The sequence below is a fragment of the Podarcis muralis genome, chromosome 13 (genome assembly GCF_964188315.1).
Source record: "Podarcis muralis chromosome 13, rPodMur119.hap1.1, whole genome shotgun sequence".
Lineage (NCBI taxonomy): Eukaryota > Metazoa > Chordata > Lepidosauria > Squamata > Lacertidae > Podarcis > Podarcis muralis.
Genome location: NC_135667.1, coordinates 21,235,368 through 21,253,598, shown reverse-complemented (window position 1 = coordinate 21,253,598; position 18,231 = coordinate 21,235,368). Strand labels below are relative to the sequence as shown.

Sequence of the window (18,231 nt, the reverse complement as noted above, 5' to 3'; positions counted from 1 at the left end):
TGCTGTGGGTTAAACCACAGAGCCTAGGACTTGCCAATCAGAAGGTCGGCGGTTCGAATCCCTGCGACGGGGTGAGCTCCTGTTGTTCAGTCCCTGCTCCTGCCAACCTAGCAGTTCGAAAGCACGTCAAAGTGCAAGTAGATAAATAGGTACCACTCTGGTGGGAAGGTAAACGGCGTTTCTGTGTGCTGCTCTGGTTCACCAGAAGCGGCTTAGTCATGCTGGCCACATGACCCGGAAGCTGTATGCCGGCTCCCTCGGCCAGTAAAGCAAGATGAGCGCCGCAACGCCAGAGTTGGTCACAACTGGACCTAATGGTCAGGGGTCCCTTTACCTTTACCTAGCTTATAAATTATAGGCATCTTCAAATATCCTAAGAGCTGTCACATGGAAAACTGAGCAATTTCTCTTTAGAAGCTTCCTGTTGGTGCTGGGCTACTGTTTCTTTTCCTAGAGATCCACCCAAAGAATCTGGTCCCACCGCTTGCTGGACCCAGCACCAAATATTGAACAATGAAGGGCATCCAATTCATACCCAGATTGCCAAACTCCCCAAATGTAACATATTGCGGGTGGGGCTGAGAATCTAGTTTAGCCTACTGAAAAATATGCACGACTGAAGTGCTCATGCAAGACATAATAAGTTTATGGGAATAAACATTGGAACAGACTCAAAACAACTTGCAATGTCAAAAGAAAGAACGTAACACTTACCCAATCTGTAGTTCAGCCCAGGCTAATTGGTGAAGTTAAATATATGGGCTCCTGTTAAAGTCAAGGCCCCTGAACTGGGGCCCAGTTCCAAACTGGACCATTTCCTACCAATCCTGAAATAAGGAAGAATATTTATGTTGTTGATATGCTTATGTGTGAGTGATTCAATTAGGATTCCAGGGGAAATGGTCCAGTTTGGAACTGGCTCCCGTTCAGTACCCTATAAATATATTCCTAATAATCCTGTCTGGGTCTCCCACATATTTAACCTTACCAGTTACACTAGGCTATAGATTGGGCAAGTGTTATTCTTTCCTTTGATGTTGCAAGTTATTGCTTGGATTAAGATGAATGTGCTGCCAGAGACACTTTTTTTGTTTCAAGCCCTCCCAAGTATAGATAATGTGAAATGTTTTAAAGAATGGCAAAAAGCATTATCTAGATTTATCTGGCAGGGGAAGAAACCCAGAATTAAATATAAACTACTTACAGATTCTAAAGAAAGAGGGGGATTCTCCCTGCCAGACTTAAAAATTTATTTTGAAGCTGCTGCACTTTGTTGGATTAAAGAATGGATGCAATTAGAAGATACAGACCTGTTAGATTTGGAGGGATTTGACCATGTGTTCTGTTGGCATGCATATTTATGGTATGATAAGGTAAAGGCCCATAAAGCATTTAAAAACCATGTAGTTAGGAAATCGTTGTATAGTGTTTGGATAAAATAGAAAGATCTTTTAGAAAGAAAGACGCCCAGATGGCTTTCACCAATGGAAGCAAAGGCCCAGAAAAAACTAAATATGGATACCAAATGGTTGAGATACTCTGATTTATTATTGGAAGATGAAGAAGGTTACAAATTAAAACCATTTGATCAAGTTAAAAATAAGTTAAACCGGTTACATTATCACCAGATTAATGAATCGTACAAATTGGATAAAAAAAACGGTTTTGCTTCTGAAAAATCTAAGTTCGAGACGGAGGTGTTGGATACTAAAGGTAAAAATTTATCTAAAATGTATAAGTTATTTTTGGAGTGGCATACAAAAGATGAACAAGTTAAATCTGTGATGATAGATTGGGCAAGATATGTAGAACATAATATAATGTTTGAGGATTGGGAAAGATTGTGGAAGAAAGGGGTCAAGTTCACTGCATGTACCGTATTAAAGGAAAATCTAATGAAAATGATGTACAGATGGTATTTGACTCCTGTAAAATTAGCAAAGATATATCATAACTGTGACAATCTATGTTGGAAATGTAAAGAAAAGGAAGGAACCTTTTATCATATGTGGTGGACCTGCCCCAAGGTGAAAGACTTCTGGGGAAAGATTTCTAATGAATTGGGGGGGGGGGATGTTGAAATATACATTTATAAAGAAACCAGAGGCCTTTCTTCTGGGAAGAACAGGTTTGGAATTTCCCAAGAAAGATGTTAAATTATTTTTGTATGCACAACTGTTTCTCGAATTTTACTAGCTAAAAAGTGGAAAACGCAAGAATTAGCAACGGTGGAAGAATGGCAGATGAAGAAGATGGATTTTTCTGAGCTAGCCGACCTAACCGGAAGAGTCCACGACCAGAAGGAGGAGGAGTATCAGGAAGAATGGACTAAATTTAATGATTATTTAGTTAAATATGTTAAGTTAAATTAATTGGAAACAGCTTCCAGATAGTTAATTGGCTTAAGATTTTATATAAGTTAAGTGATGAATTAATATGTTTAATTTCAAAATGAAAAGATCTAAGGATGTTAATGTTCAAGTTAAATTTTATAACAAAAAAAATTCCTTCCAGTAGCACCTTAAAGACCAACTAAGTTAGTTCTTGGTATGAGCTTTTGTGTGCATGCACACTTCTTCAGATACACTGAAACAGAAGTTGCCAGATCCTTCTATATAGTGAGAAGGTGGGGAGGGGTATTACTCAGAAGGGTGGTGGGAATGGGTGATTGGCAGATAGCTGTGATGAGCCTGTTGACGACTCTTAACGACTGCAATAGGTCTTACAGGAAAAAGCAAGGGGTGAGAAGGTGAAAAATGGCTTTGTCGTGTATAATGGGATAAGAATCCAATGTCTTTGTTCAGACCAGGTCTCTCCATGGTTTTAAGTTTGGTCTGAACAAAGACATTGGATGGCGCTGAGCTGAGCGAACCAGAGCCGTGTGCAGCCCGTTTGGGCCGAGATCCCGTCCCGTTCCACAGACATCGGCACCCGGCCTCCGCCCAGTAATTCTTTAGTAAGTCACCCAGAGTAGCTGGAACAACCTAGTCAGTTGGAAGAGGTACAAAAATTAATTATTATGGAAATAGGAGGTGGCAATGGCAGCCATCTTGCTACCTCATAGAACCACTGCAATGGAGACAAAATGGTGGACAAAAGAGGCTAATTAACTGAATAAGAGCATCCAGTCCAACCCCCACAATGCAGGAATGCGAACATTATTTTGCTCATGTTGAACATGGGGGAAAGGAGCTGAAATGGAGAGTGGCTTGCCTGAGACTGCCTAGCAAGTTCATGACAAAAGTAAAACCTTTGTGCTGCATAATTCTAAAGGTGTCAGCTTCCCCTGTAAGGATTTGGATGTCTCTGGTAGATCAGAGCAGTCTAGTACCCTGCCCACCTGCCCCTGCAGAAGGGTCTCGCTTCCCACGTCTGCCAGGGAGTCCCATGTCCCCTCTGTGTCAGAAGAACCTGCATCAGAAAAGAAACACACTGTGGTTTGGCCAAAACTGGCTGAAGAGAAGAAGGAATGATATCAGAGGTTGCTCAGTCGCCAGAGGTGAAGTGCTGCTACTCTCATTTGGTCCTTAGAATATCAGTCAGTTAGGAGGAGCTGCAGATTTCCTTGCAATGATGGGCCCTTCCAAGCAGCGGGCTCATGGCCTGAGGGAAGGGGCCTTGAACCAAGAGCCTCCTGGTCTGGGCTTGGGACCTGCCAAGCTGCCCAGGTTGTTTTTTCTACCTCTTCAGCCAAGAGGGAGGTTGCTTACTGAGCTCAACTAGCGCTGCCTACACAGAAGTGGGAGGGGCCACAAGGCTTGGGGGGAGGCCCCACACCCCTGTGGTTTGCACAACAACAGGGAAATTAAGAAGAATCCCAAAGGGGAAGAACTCTCCCAATTGCCCAAGAACTGAGAACCCTCAATGGACACAGAGTGCAGACAGATTGTCATTGCTGGGTATGTTTTGGGGGGCGAGGTCTCTGATGCTGGTCTCGTGGAGGCCCAGCCTCCTCAAAAACTTTATTGGGGACCCCAAATGGACCTTGGTCCCTAGGAATTGGGTTCTGAGGTGGCCATCACCATGATGATATTACCCAGCAGCTGCAGGAGAAGCAGAGGTGGGGAGCATTAGGCTGGGAGGATTGAGCGGGTGCAAAAGAGGAAAGGAGGAGCCCCCCTACGGGGAGGAAGAGAGACTCCCTCAGAAGGTTATCTCCTCCTCCAGCAGGGCGCTTAGGTTGCTGAGGCCGTCCGCAATGCTGTCTTGGGGGGGGGGGGCGCTGTGGACACTTGGAATAACTTTCTGAAAGCAAGAGCTGTTTAAGGGTGGAACAGACTCCCTTTGAAGGTGGTGGACTCGCCTTCCTTGGAGATTTTAAAGCAGAGGTTGGATGTCCATCTGTCTGGGATACTTCAGCTGAGATTCCTTCATTGCTGGGGGTTGGGCTCGATGAGCCTCGGGATCCCTTCCAACTCTATGATTCTGTGATGCAAAAAAAGACATATCTTAACTCCAGACATATATATTCCTGGGTCTGAACTGGCAGTGGCCAACTTGGACCGAGACCTTAAGATGGTAGTGGAGAGCTGGATGAAAAGGCCACGCCTGTGTTCTGCAAATGTGAAAAAGGCCCATTCCATGCTGGGTGGGGGTCACTTGAAAATGCATTTAAAAACAAGACTGTGGCTCCCAGAATGCCATTCTACAAATCTGTGGTGCAAAAACACTTGGAATACTGTGGATCAGCGGTTCCCAATTGGTAGTCTGCGAAACTCACCTAGAGGGTCTGTGGCTGGCACATGCCCGTCAACAGTCTGGGACATCCTGTTTTCTTGGGGGGGGGGGGTTCATGCAAAATTGTGATGCCCCAAAGTGCTCACGCCTTCTCCTCCTCCTTCCCTCCCCCAGTATGGCAAGCCTGCATAGAGCACCAGCCCCACATTACCCCCACAGCTGCCCTCCCAAGAGACTCTTCTGCAGGTGCCTTCTTGCCTGGCTTCCATGCTCAGCCTTTCGTGGACAAGGGGAGAAATGGCCTGCAAGGTCACACACGCTCCTCTTCTTTAAGCTTTTGGGTTAGCTGAACCGGGGAATTCTGCTGCCACTCATGTTTCTGCCTTCTCATAGATGTGGCTTACACCCACTTTGCCACTCATAAGCGTGCACCAAAAGTGTATGTCTGTGTTTTGATAGGAATACATGGCCAGGTCCCTGCATGATGGCCTCTATTGCCTCTAATAACCACTTGGTTTGGTGTGGATAGGAATGTACGGTATGTGTCGGTGACCCACCCTGGACACCTATTATGACCACCCACTTTGGTGAACACAGGAAATGAACCGTTGGTTGCAGTCTGTGGCGAAGGTGTCAACTTATCATCCCTGGTTGCTGATCCCCTGGAGTTCCTTCCAGGACAGTCTTGAGGGCTCCCTGCTGCCTCCAACTTTGCACTCTCTCTCTTTTTTTTTTTAAAAAAAAAGGTTTTTATTACTTTTCCCACAATTTAAACACAACAAAACAAACAAAAAACAAAACGAACAATACAATACAAAAACACTAAATAACATAACCAAACAAAAACAGTTTAAAACACTTTCCATATCTTATCCAACTTTGCACTCTCAACACATAGTGACTCTGAATCTGCACCCGCTCCTTAAACTTGTTACTGTACTTCTTTCAAGTCTAAGACTGGAGTGATTAGAGGCGCCCTCTTTGTTGGTGCTGGTGGTGTTTGTGTTCCTTGAGATCCACCGGAAGAATCTTGTTCCACCACTTGCTGTGTAGCAACAAATATTGAACAAAGAAGGGCATCTGTTTCATACCCAAGTGTTTGTGCAAGGCTTTCCCATAAATAGGTTTATGGGGAAAAACAGAGGAAGAGTCTTCAAGCAACAACTTGGAAAGTAAAAACAAAGAATAATACTGACTCAATCTATAGTTCTGAAGGACAGATCGTGAAGCTGAGGCTCCAGTACTTTGGCCACCTCATGAGAAGAGAAGAGTCCCTGGAAAAGACCCTGATGTTGGGAAAGATGGAGGGCACAAGGAGAAGGGGACAACAGAGGACGAGATGGTTGGACAGTGTTCTCGAAGCTACGAGCATGAGTTTGACCAAGCTGCAGGAGGCCGTGAAAGACAGGAGGGCCTGGCGTACTCTGGTCCATGGGGTCAAGAAGAGTCAGGCACGACTAAACAACTAAACAACAACAAATCGATAGTTCAGCCCAGCGTAACTGAGCTGTAATTTCTAGGCTACTGAACTGGGGCTCAGTTCCAAACTGGACCATTTCCCTTGGAATCCTAATTAACGAATAAGCAATTATACAAAATTCTTCTTTCTCATTTCAGGGTTGGTAGGAAATGGTCCAGTTTGGAACTGAGCTGCAGTTTAGTAACCTAAAATATATTTCTAATAAACCAGTCTGCTTCCCACATATATTTACCCTCACCAATTAGACTGGGCTGAACTATAGATTGGGTAAGCGTTGTTCTTTCTTTTCATGTTCCAAGTTGTTGCTTGAAATCTGCTCCTTTGTTTATTTCCATAAACCTGTTACGCCTTGCACGAACTCTTCAGTCCTGCGTATTTTTAAGTAAAGTGAACTAGATTCTCAGCCCCACCCTCAATATGTTCCACTTTTGGGTGGCTTGGAATGGGAAGAACGGTCTCTGCTTTCCTGCTGCTTCGCCAGTCCTGGTCCCCACAAGGACCCGCCCCCCTTCTTTCTTGCCAGCCAAGTTTCCGGGGAGTCCCTTGGGGAGAGGACGCCGAGGACCAAATGCCCCCATTCAGCTGGACAGACTGATCCTTCCTCTCTCCCGAATCTGCAGTCCTGCCGGCGACTGGCCTGGCGGTTCGATTTGGTTCTATTTGGTTCGATTTGGGTCGCAACTTCCACCCCCACCCCCACCCCCGCAGGCGAGGACCTGAGAGAGAACCTCCGCGCCCGGCTTTCTGGGAGGCCCCATTCCTCCCTTCCCCTCGTTCCCCTCTGCCGTGCGCAGCAATGGGGGAAGAAGACTGACTGGCCGACCTCGCGGGGGGGCGGGTGTCAGGACTACCGAGTTATCATCGCCCAGGGAGCGTCCAGCGAAGATGCTCGACGGTGTCCGCCTGGCAGCAGGCAGCGGGAATTGCGAGGAGGATGCTCGCTTGCCAGGGCTCGTGCGCCCCGTCCCGGATCCTTGCCCAGGCCGTGGGAGGCAAGGACGCGCTGGCAGAGGCCGGGGGAGACGCCACCCGGGGGACAGGGCGGGCGGTGATAAAAGGGCTGCCCCTGCTCCGACGGCACCAAGAGGTTGAGCTGGCAGGATGGCGCTGAGCGGAGTCAACCAGAGCCACGTGCAGCCCGTTTGGGCCGAGATCCCGTCCCGTTCCGCAGACATCGGCGCCCGGGCTGTGATCAGGTAAGCCCGCCCCGTCGGGCAGGGACCCTCTCCCGATGGCGAGGCCATGGCCCGACACATCTCCTCTTTATTGTCGTAAGCTGACCTTCTTCTCCCCCTCCTCCCGTAGAATCGTCACCTTGGGGGAGTACGTCTCCAAGTTATTGTGCAGGATCAACATGGGCTCATATGCCCGCGCCCTGGAGGAAGGCGAGGGCGACCGCAGAAACCTGAGCGCCCTGCCCGCCCAGAACCTGCTGGCGGACCCCGTCAACTCCAGGGTGAGTCTCTCTCTCTCCCCGTCGGGCGGGGGCTCCAGACGTGGGTCCCTCCTTCGCCCCTTCGCGCCGCTCCGTCCTCTCTAACGCTCCCCGCCTTCGCCCCTCCTGCAGGTGCCGTACCCAGACATCCAGCTGGAAATGGGCATCTTCTGCTCGGCTGCGTGCATCGTCAACGGTTTTCGCTCCATATAACGCTAGGCCAGAGAAGCAGCCGGCGCCCTCCGCAGAAGTGCTGCCTGGACGTGGCAGCCTCGACCACGTCCCTCCCCCGACCCCCAATAAACCTGCTTTTAGCTCTCACTGCTCTCCTGGAGTCTATTTAGGCTGAACAGGGTGGGGGCGGGGCGGGGAAATAATGGAGTTGGGAGGGACACTCAGAGTCATCTAGTCCAATCCCCGGAATCAAATCGTCCCTGGCAGGCGGCCACCCACCCTCTGCTTAAAACCTTCCAAGAAAGGAGAGTCCACCACCTCCCGGGAGTGTCCTTTCCACGGGAGAATATCTCTACAGCAGGGGAGCTTGCAGGCCTGGAGGGGCCCAAGATGGCAGGAAACACCATTTTGCTTCTTGAGAAGGGCTTCCTTTTATCGGGCAATGCCCAGGAGCCAAGCTGGAGGCTCATCAGGAGAGGAGACAAGGATTCTCATCGGCCTCTTTTAAAATAAATAAATAAATAAATAAATAAATATTTTTTAATTAATTTTTCATTAATAACATCTCAATTAAGAACATATGAAATCTTGCCATGTCATATCCAAAATAAAAAATAAATAAAAACAATCCAATTAAACATTTCATATTGATTAATTGAATGGGGCTTCCCATTTTCTGGCTGTTTGGAAACCAAAGCACAGCTTCCGATTGGCTTCAGGAAGCCCCGTCTGACATTCGGCTTCCAAAAATAGTTTGCAAACCAGAACAGTCACTGCCAGATTTGCAATGTTCGGGAGCCAAAACGTTCGAGGAATAAGTTGTTTGAAAACCAAGGTACGACTGTACATTCAAAAGACTATTATAACACTTGAACAGTCATGGCCTCTGCCCAATAATTCTTTAGTAAGTCACCCAGAGTAGCTGGAACAACCCAGTCAGTTGGAAGAGGTACAAAAATTAATTATTATGGAAATAGGAGGTGGCAATGGCAGCCATCTTGCTACATCATAGAACCACTGCAGTGGAGACAAAATGGTGGACAAAAAAAGGCTAATTAACTGAATAAGAGCATCCAGTCCAACCCCCACAATGCAGGAATGCGAACATTATTTTGCTCATGTTGAACATGGGGGAAAGGAGCTGAAATGGAGAGTGGCTTGCCTGAGACTGCCTAGCAAGTTCATGACAAAAGTAAAATCTTTGTGCTGCATACGGTAATTCTCAGGGTGTCAGCTTCCCCTGTAAGGATTTGGATGTCTCTTGTAGATCAGAGCAGTCTAGTAGCCTGCCCACCTGCCCCTGCAGAAGGGTCTCGCTTCCCACGTCTGCCAGGGAGTCCCATGTCCCCTCAGTGTCAGAAGAACCTGCATCAGAAAAGAAACACAGTGTGGTTTGGCCAAAACTGGCTGAAGAGAACAAGGAACGATATCAGAGGTTGCTCAGTCGCCAGCGGTGAAGTGCTGCTACTCTCATTTGGTCCGTGGAATATCAGTCAGTTTGGAGGAGCTGCAGATTTCCTTGCAATGATGCGCCCTTCCAAGCAGCGGGCTCATGGCCTGAGGGAAGGGACCTTGAACCAAGAACCTCCTGGTCTGGGATTAGGACCTGCCAAGCTGCCCAGATTGTTTTTTCTACCTCTTCAGCCAAGAGGGTAGTTGCTTACTGAGCCCAACTAGCGCTGCCGACACAGAAGTGGAAGGGGCCACAAGGCTTGGGGGGAGGCCCCACACCCCTGTGGTTTGCACAACAAAAGGGAAATTAAGAAAAATCCCAAAGGGGAAGAACTCTCCCAATTGCCCAAGAACTGAGAACCCTCAATGGACACAGAGTGCAGACTGATTGTCATTGCTGGGTATGTTTTGGGGGGCGAGGTCTCTGATGCTGGTCTCGTGGAGGCCCAGCCTCCTCAAATACTTTATTGGGGACCCCAAATGGACCTCGGTCCCTAGGAATTGGATTCTGAGGTGGCCATCACCATGATGATATTACCCAGCAGCTGCAGGAGAAGCAGAGGTGGGGAGCATTAGGCTGGGAGGATTGAGCGGGTGCAAAAGAGGAAAGGAGGGACGCCCCCTCCAGAGCCCCCCTAAGGGGAGAGAGAGAGACTCCCTTGGAAGATCATCTCCTCCTCCAGCAGGGCGCTCAGGTTGCTGAGGCCGTCCGCAATGCTGTCTTGGGGGGGGGGCGCTGTGGACACTTGGAATAACTTTCTGAAAGCAAGAGCTGTTTAAGGGTGGAACAGACTCCCTTTGAAGGTGGTGGACTCGCCTTCCTTGGAGATTTTAAAGCAGAGGTTGGATGTCCATCTGTCTGGGATACTTCAGCTGAGATTCCTTCATTGCTGGGGGTTGGGCTCGTTGAGCCTCGGGATCCCTTCCAACTCTATGATTCTGTGATGCAAAAAAAGACATATCTTAACTCCAGACATATATATTCCTGGGTCTGAACTGGCAGTGGCCAACTTGGACCAAGACCTTAAGATGGTAGTGGAGAGCTGGATGAAAAGGCCACGCCTGTGTTCTGCAAATGTGAAAAAGGCCCATTCCATGCTGGGTGGGAGTCACTTGAAAATGCATTTAAAAACAAGACTGTGGCTCCCAGAATGCCATTCTACAAATCTGTGGTGCAAAAACACTTGGAATACTGTGGATCAGCGGTTCCCAATTGGTAGTCTGCGAAACTCACCTAGAGGGTCTCTGGCTGGCACATGCCCGTCAACAGTCTGGGACATCCTGTTTTCTTGGGGGGGGGGGGTAATGCAAAATTGTGATGCCCCAAAGTGCTCACGCCTTCTCCTCCTGCTTCCCTCCCCCAGTATGGCAAGCCTGCATGGAGCACCAGCCTCACATTACCCCCACAGCTGCCCTCCCAAGAGACTCTTCTGCCGGGGCCTTCTTGCCTGGCTTCCATGCTCAGCCTTTCGTGGACAAGGGGAGAAATGGCCTGCAAGGTCACACACGCTCCTCTTCTTTTAGCTTCTGGGTTAGCTGAACCGGGGAATTCTGATGCCACTCATGTTTCTGCCTTCTCATAAATGTGGCTTACACCCACTCTGCCACTCATAAGCGTGCACCAAAAGTGTATGTCTGTGTTTGGATAGGAATACATGGCCAGGTCCCTGCATGATGGCCTCTATTGCCTCTAATAACCACTTGGTTTGGTGTGGATAGGAATGTATGTGTCGGTGACCCACCCTGGACACCTATAATGACCACCCACTTTGGTGAACACAGGAAATGAACCGTTGGTTGCAGTCTGTGGCGAAGGTGTCAACTTATCATCCCTGGTTGCTCATCCCCTGGAGTTCCTTCCAGGACAGTCTTGAGGGCTCCTTGCTGCCTCCAACTTTGCACTCTCAACACATAGTGACTCTGAATCTGCACCCGCTCCTTAAACTTGTTACTGTACTTCTTTCAAGTCTAAGACTGGAATGATTAGAGGCGCCCTCTTTGTTGGTGTTGGTGGTGTTTGTGTTCCTTGAGATCCACCGGAAGAATCTTGTTCCACCACTTGCTGTGTCCAGCACCAAATATTGAACAAAGAGGGGAATCTGTTTCATACCCAAGTGATTGTGCAAGGCTTTCCCATAAATAGGTTTATGACAATAAACAGAAGAAGAGGTTTCAAGCAACAACTTGGAACGTAACAAGAAAGAATAATACTGACCCACTCTCTAGTTCAGCCCAGCATAATTGAGCTGTAATTTCTAGGCTACTGAACTGGGGCTTAGTTCCAAACTCGACCATTTCCCCTGGAATCCTAATTAACGAATAAGCAATTAAACAAAATTCTTCTTTCTCATTTCAGGGTTGGTAGGAAATGGTCCAGTTTGGAACTGGGCTGCAGTTTAGTAACCTAAAATATATGTCTAATAATCCAATCTGCTTCCCACATATATTTGACCTCACCAATTAGACTGGGCTGAACTATAGATTGGGTAAGCATTGTTCTTTCTTTTCACGTTCCAAGTTGTTGCTTGAAATCTGCTCCTTTGTTTATTTCCATAAACCTGTTACGCCTTGCATGAACTATCCAGTCCTGCGTATTTTTAAGGAAACTGAACTAGATTCTCAGCCCCACCCTCAATATGTTCCCCTTTTGGGTGTCTTGGAATGGGGAGAACGGTCTCTGCTTTCCTGCTGCTTCGCCAGTCCTGGTCCCCACAAGGACCAGCCCCCCTTCTTTCTTGCCAGCCAAGTTTCCGGGGAGTCCCTTGGGGAGAGGACGCCGAGGACCAAATGCCCCCATTCAGCTGGACGGACTGATCATTCCTCTCTCCCGCATCTGCAGTCCTGCCGGCGACTGGCCTGGCGGGCAAAGGAGCGACCCATTTGGTTCGATTTGGGTCGCAGCTTCCACCCCCTCCCCCGCAGGCGAGGACCTGAGAGAGAACCTCCGCGCACGGCTTTCTGGGAGGCCCCATTCCTCCCTTCCCCTTGTTCCCCTCTGCCGTGCGCAGCAATGGGGGAAGAAGACTGACTGGCCGACCTCGCGGGGGGGCGGGTGTCAGGACTACCGAGTTATCATCGCCCAGGGAGCGTCCAGCGAAGATGCTCGACGGTGTCCGCCTGGCAGCAGGCAGCGGGAATTGCGAGGAGGATGCTCGCTTGCCAGGGCTCGTGCGCCCCGTCCCGGATCCTTGCCCAGGCCGTGGGAGGCAAGGACGCGCTGGCAGAGGCCGGGGGAGACGCCACCCGGGGGACAGGGCGGGCGGTGATAAAAGGGCTGCCCCTGCTCCGACGGCACCAAGAGGTTGAGCTGGCAGGATGGCGCTGAGCGGAGTCAACCAGAGCCACGTGCAGCCCGTTTGGGGCGAGATCCCGTCCCGTTCCGCAGACATCGGCGTCCAGGCTGTGCCCAGGTAAGCCCGCCCCGTCGGCCAGGGACCCTCTGCCGATGGCGAGGCCATGGCCCGGCCCTTCTCCTCTTTACTCTCGTTTCCCGCAAGCTGACCTTCTTCTCCCACTCCTCCCGTAGAAACGGCCTTTTAGAGGAGTACATCCTCGAGGTATTCACCTGTATCGACCTGGACTCATACTTACGCGACCTGGAGGAAGGCGAGGGCAACCGCAGCAACCCGAGCCCCCTGCCCGCCCAGAACCTGCTCGCGGACCCCGTCAACTCCAGGGTGAGTCTGTCTCCCTCCCCGTCGGGCGGGGGCTCCAGACGTGGGTCCCTCCTTCGCCCCTTCGCGCCGCTCCGTCCTCTCTAACGCTCCCCGCTTCGCCCCTCCTGCAGGTGCCGAGCCCAGACATCCAGGTGGAAATGGGCATCTTCAGCTCGGCTGCGTGCTTCGGCGATGGGGTGTTCTCCATATAACGCTAGGCGAAAGAAGCAGCCGGCGCCCTCCGCAGAAGTGCCGCCTGGACGTGGCAGCCTCGACCACGTCCCTCCCCCCCCCCACCCCAATAAACCTGCTTTTAGCTCTCACTGCTCTCCTGGAGTCTATTTAGGCTGAACGGGGTGGGGTGGGGGAATAATGGAGTTGGGAGGGAAACTCAGAGTCATCTAGTCCGACCTTAAGATGGTAGTGGAGAGCAGGATGAAAAGGCCAACCCTGTGTTTTGCAGCTGTGAAAAAGACCCATTCCATGTTGGGTGGGGTTCACTTGAAAATGCATTTAAAAACAAGACTGTGGCTCCCAGAATGCCATTCTACAAATCTGTGGTGCAAAAACACTTGGAATACTGTGGATCAGCGGTTCCCAATTGGTAGTCTGCGAAACTCACCTAGGCTGGCACATGCCCGTCAACAGTCTGGGACATCCTGTTTCCTTGGGGGGGGGGTGTCATGCAAAATTGTGATGCCCCAAAGTGCTCACGCCTTCTCCTCCTCCTTCCCTCCCCCAGTATGGCCAGCCTGCATAGAGCACCAGCCCCACATTACCCCCACAGCTGCCCTCCCAAGAGACTCTTCTGCAGGTGCCTTCTTGCCTGGCTTCCATGCTCAGCCTTTGGTGGACAAGGGGAGAAATGGCCTGCAAGGTCACACACGCTCCTCTTCTTTTAGCTCTTGGGTTAGCGGAACCAGGGAATTCTGATGCCACTCACATTTCTGCCTTCTCATAGATGTGGCCTACACCCACTCTGCCACTCATAAGCGTGCACCAAAAGTGTATGTCTGTGTTTGGATAGGAATACATGGGCAGGTCCCTGCATAATGGCCTGCATAATGACCTCTAATAACCACTTGGTTTGGTGTGGATAGGAATGTATGTGTAGGTGACCCACCCTGGACACCTATAATGACCACCCACTTTGGTGAACACAGGAAATGAACAGTCTGCGGTGAAGGTGTCAACTTATCATCCCTGGTTGCTGATCCCGCACCCCCCCCCCCACCCCGTTCAGCCTAAATAGACTCCGGGAGAGCAGTGAGAGCTAAAAGCAGGTTTATTAGGGGTGGGGGTGGGGAGGGACGTGCTCGAGGCTGCCACGTCCAGGCGGCACTTCTGCGGAGGGCGCCGGCTGCTTCTCTGGCCTAGCGGTATTAGAGCAGCGCGTTGATGATGAGCACAGCCTCGCTGAAGACGTCCATTTCCTCCTCGGTGTCTTGGTTCGGCAGCTGTGGGAGAGGCGAAGGCGGGGAGCGTTAGAGAGGACGGAGCGGCGCGAAGGGGCGAAGGGGCGAAGGAGGGACCCACGTCTGGAGCCCCCGCCCGACGGGGAGGGAGACAGACTCACCCTGGAGTTGACGGGGTCCGCCAGCAGGTTCTGGGCGGGCAGGACGCTCAGGTTTCTGCGGTCGCCCTCGCCTTCCTCCAGGGCGCGGGCATATGAGCCCGTGTTGATCCTGCACAATAACTTGGAGACGTACTCCCCCAAGGAGACGATTCTACGGGAGGAGGGGGAGAAGAAGGTCAGCTTACGACAATAAAGAGGAGATGTGTCGGGCCATGGCCTCGCCATCGGGAGAGGGTCCCTGCCCGACGGGGCGGGCTTACCTGGGCACAGCCCGGGCGCCGATGTCTGCGGAACGGGACGGGATCTCGGCCCAAACGGGCTGCACGTGGCTCTGGTTGATTCCGCTCAGCGCCATTCTGCCAGCTCAACCTCTTGGTGTCGTCGGAGCAGGGGCAGCCCTTTTATCACCGCCCGCCCTGTCCCCCGGGTGGCGTCTCCCCCGGCCTCTGCCAGCGCATCCTTGCCTCCCACGGCCTGGGCAAGGATCCGGGACGGGGCGCACGAGCCCTGGCAAGCGAGCATCCTCCTCGCAATTCCCGCTGCCTGCTGCCAGGCGGACACCGTCGAGCATCTTCGCTGGACGCTCCCTGGGCGATGATGACTCGGTAGTCCTGACACACACACACACACCCGCGAGGTCGGCCAGTCAGTCTTCTTCCCCCATTGCTGCGCACGGCAGAGGGGAACGAGGGGAAGGGAGGAATGGGGCTTCCCAGAAAGCCGGGCGCGGAGGTTCTCTCTCAGGTCCTCGCCTGCGGGGGAGGGGGTGGAAGCTGCGACCCAAATCGAACCAAATCGAACCGCCAGGCCAGTCGCCGGCAGAACTGCAGATTCGGGAGAGAGGAAGGATCAGTCCATCCAGCTGAATGGGGGCATTTGGTCCTCGGCGTCCTCTCCCCAAGGGACTCCCCGGAAACTTGGCTGGCAAGAAAGAAGGGGGGCGGGTCCTTGTGGGGACCAGGACTGGCGAAGCAGCAGGAAAGCAGAGACCGTTCTCCCCATTCGAAGCCACCCAAAAGGGGAACATATTGAGGGTGGGGCTGAGAATCTAGTTCACTTAACTTAAAAATACGCAGGACTGGATACAGATGGGTAGCCGTGTTGGTCTGCCATAGTCAAAACAAAAAAAATTCCTTCCAGTAGCACCTTAAAGACCAACTAAGTTAGTTCTTGGTATGAGCTTTCGTGTGCATGCACACTTCTTCAGATACAGCCCCAGTATCTGAAGAAGTGTGCATGCACACGAAAGCTCATACCAAGAACTAACTTAGTTGGTCTTTAAGGTGCTACTGGAAGGAATTTTTTTTGTCAGGACTGGATAGTTCATGCAAGGCGTAACAGGTTTATGGAAATAAACAAAGGAGCAGATTTCAAGCAACAACTGGAACGTGAAAAGAAAGAACAATGCTTACCCAATCTATAGTTCAGCCCAGTCTAATTGGTGAGGTCAAATATATGTGGGAAGCAGACTGGATTATTAGACATATATTTTAGGTTACTGAACTGCAGCTCAGTTCCGAACTCGACTATTTCCTACCAACCCTGAAATGAGAAAGAATAATTTTGTTTAATTGCTTATTCCTTAATTAGGATTCCAAGGGAAATGGTCCAGTTTGGAACTGAGCCCCAGTTCAGTAGCCTAGAAATTACAGCTCAGTTACGCTGGGCTGAACTATCGATTTGTTGTTGTTTAGTTGTTTAGTCGTGTCCGACTCTTCGTGACCCCATGGACCAGAGTACGCCAGGCCCTCCTGTCTTTCACGGCCTCCTGCAGCTTGGTCAAACTCATGCTCGTAGCTTCGAGAACACTGTCCAACCATCTCGTCCTCTGTCGTCCCCTTCTCCCTGTGCCCTCCATCTTTCCCAACATCAGGGTCTTTTCCAGGGAGTCTTCTCTTCTCATGAGGTGGCCAAAGTACTGGAGCCTCAGCTTCACAATCTGTCCTTCAGAACTAGAGATTGGGTCAGTATTATTCTTTCTTTTTGCGTTCCAAGTTGTTGCTTGAAGTGTCTTCTTCTGTTTATTGTCATAAACCTATTTATGGGAAAGCCTTGCACAAACACTTGGGTATGAAACAGATGCCCTTCTTTGTTCAATATTTGTTGCTACACAGCAAGTGGTGGAACAAGATTCTTCCGGTGGATCTCAAGGAACACAAACACCACCAGCACCAACAAAGAGGGCGCCTCTAATCATTCCAGTCTTAGACTTGAAAGAAGTACAGTAACAAGTTTAAGGAGCGGGTGCAGATTCAGAGTCACTATGTGTTGAGAGTGCAAAGTTGGATAAGATATGGAAAGTGTTTTAAACTGTTTTTGCTTGGTTATGTTATTTAGTGTTTTTGTATTGTATTGTTCTTTTTGTTTTTTGTTTGTTTTGTTGTGTTTAAATTGTGGGAAAAGTAATAAATATCACTGCTCTCCCGGAGTCTATTTAGGCTGAACGGGGTGGGGGGGTGGGGGGAAATAATGGAGTTGGGAGGGACACTCAGAGTCATCTAGTCCAACCCCCGGAATCAAATCGTCCCTGGCAGGCGGCCATCCACCCTCTGCTTAAAACCTTCCTTTTTTATATGATAATATTTATTAGTTTTCCAACAAATTGAACACAACACTACAAAAAACCAAAAAAAGAAAAAACATACAATAATACAATACAACAACAACAACAACAACAATAATAATAATAAATAAAACTACAAAACACTAACATACAACTAACAAAACAAAACAAAAACCATTTAAAACACAGTCCAATTTCAATATTTTATCCTTCTTTCCCTTATTTCCACGACCTCCTCACACCTCCCTTTTTGTATTCCACTTCTATTGATTGTTTCAGCAATTCCTTTCCATCTTCCTCTAGTTTCTATCCTATAATTGTCTTAACACATTCTAACCTTATTTTTCCCTTTAATGCTCTAATGATCTATTTATACTTAATTCCTTATAACATTTCTACTAAAGCCATATAACTTCATTCCAACATATAACTTCATTCCAACATTCATTAATTTTGCAGTATTTCTGTAAATAGTCTTTAAACTTTTTCCAGTCTTCTTCCACCGACTCTTCTCCCTGGTCTCGGATTCTGCCAGTCATTTCCGCCAGTTCCATATAGTCCATCAACTTCATCTGCCATTCTTCCCTGGTGGGTAAATCTTGTGTCTTCCAATATTTCGCGATGAGTATTCTTGCTGCTGTTGTTGCATACATAAAAAAAGTTCTATTCTTCTTTAACACCAATTGGCCGACCATGCCCAGGAGAAAGGCCTCTGGTTTCTTCAGGAAGGTATATTTAAATACCTTCTTCATTTCATTATAAATCATCTCCCAGAATGCCTTAATCCTTGGGCATGTCCACCAAAGGTGAAAGAATTTACCTTCAGTCTCATTACATTTCCAACATTTATTATCGGGCAAATGGTAGATTTTTTGAAGCTTAACTGGTGTCATGTACCACCTATAAATCATTTTCATTAAATTTTCTCTTAAAGCATTACATGCCGTGAACTTCATACCTGTGGTCCATAACTGTTCCCAGTCAGCCATCATTATGTTATGTCCAACATCTTGTGCCCATTTAATCATAGCTGATTTCACCGTTTCATCCTGAGTGTTCCATTTCAACAGCAAGTTATACATTCTTGACAAATTCTTAGTTTTTTGGATCTAACAATTCTGTTTCCAATTTTGATTTTTCCACCTGGAAACCAACTTTTTTATCCAATTTGTATGCCTCCATTATTTGATAGTAATGGAGCCAATCTCGCACTTTGTT

The 18,231-nt window shown here is 49.2% G+C and overlaps 2 protein-coding genes across 2 annotated transcripts; both read left to right on the top strand.

Moving 5' to 3' along the window:
* Positions 1-6,860: 6,860 nt before the first annotated feature.
* On the top strand, positions 6,861-7,913 carry LOC144325096 (uncharacterized). The gene is made up of 3 exons (XM_077917151.1): positions 6,861-7,353; positions 7,463-7,613; positions 7,725-7,913. Exons 1-3 carry the CDS (start codon positions 7,259-7,261, stop codon positions 7,803-7,805), a joined length of 327 nt encoding a protein of 108 aa, XP_077773277.1. The 5' UTR covers positions 6,861-7,258; the 3' UTR covers positions 7,806-7,913.
* Positions 7,914-12,533: 4,620 nt separating this feature from the next.
* Positions 12,534-13,197, top strand: LOC144325310 (uncharacterized). Its single transcript, XM_077918127.1, has 3 exons — positions 12,534-12,628; positions 12,745-12,895; positions 13,006-13,197. The coding sequence occupies exons 1-3, from the start codon at positions 12,534-12,536 to the stop codon at positions 13,084-13,086; spliced, it is 327 nt and encodes a 108-aa protein (XP_077774253.1). The 3' UTR covers positions 13,087-13,197.
* The last annotated feature ends 5,034 nt before the right edge of the window (positions 13,198-18,231 follow it).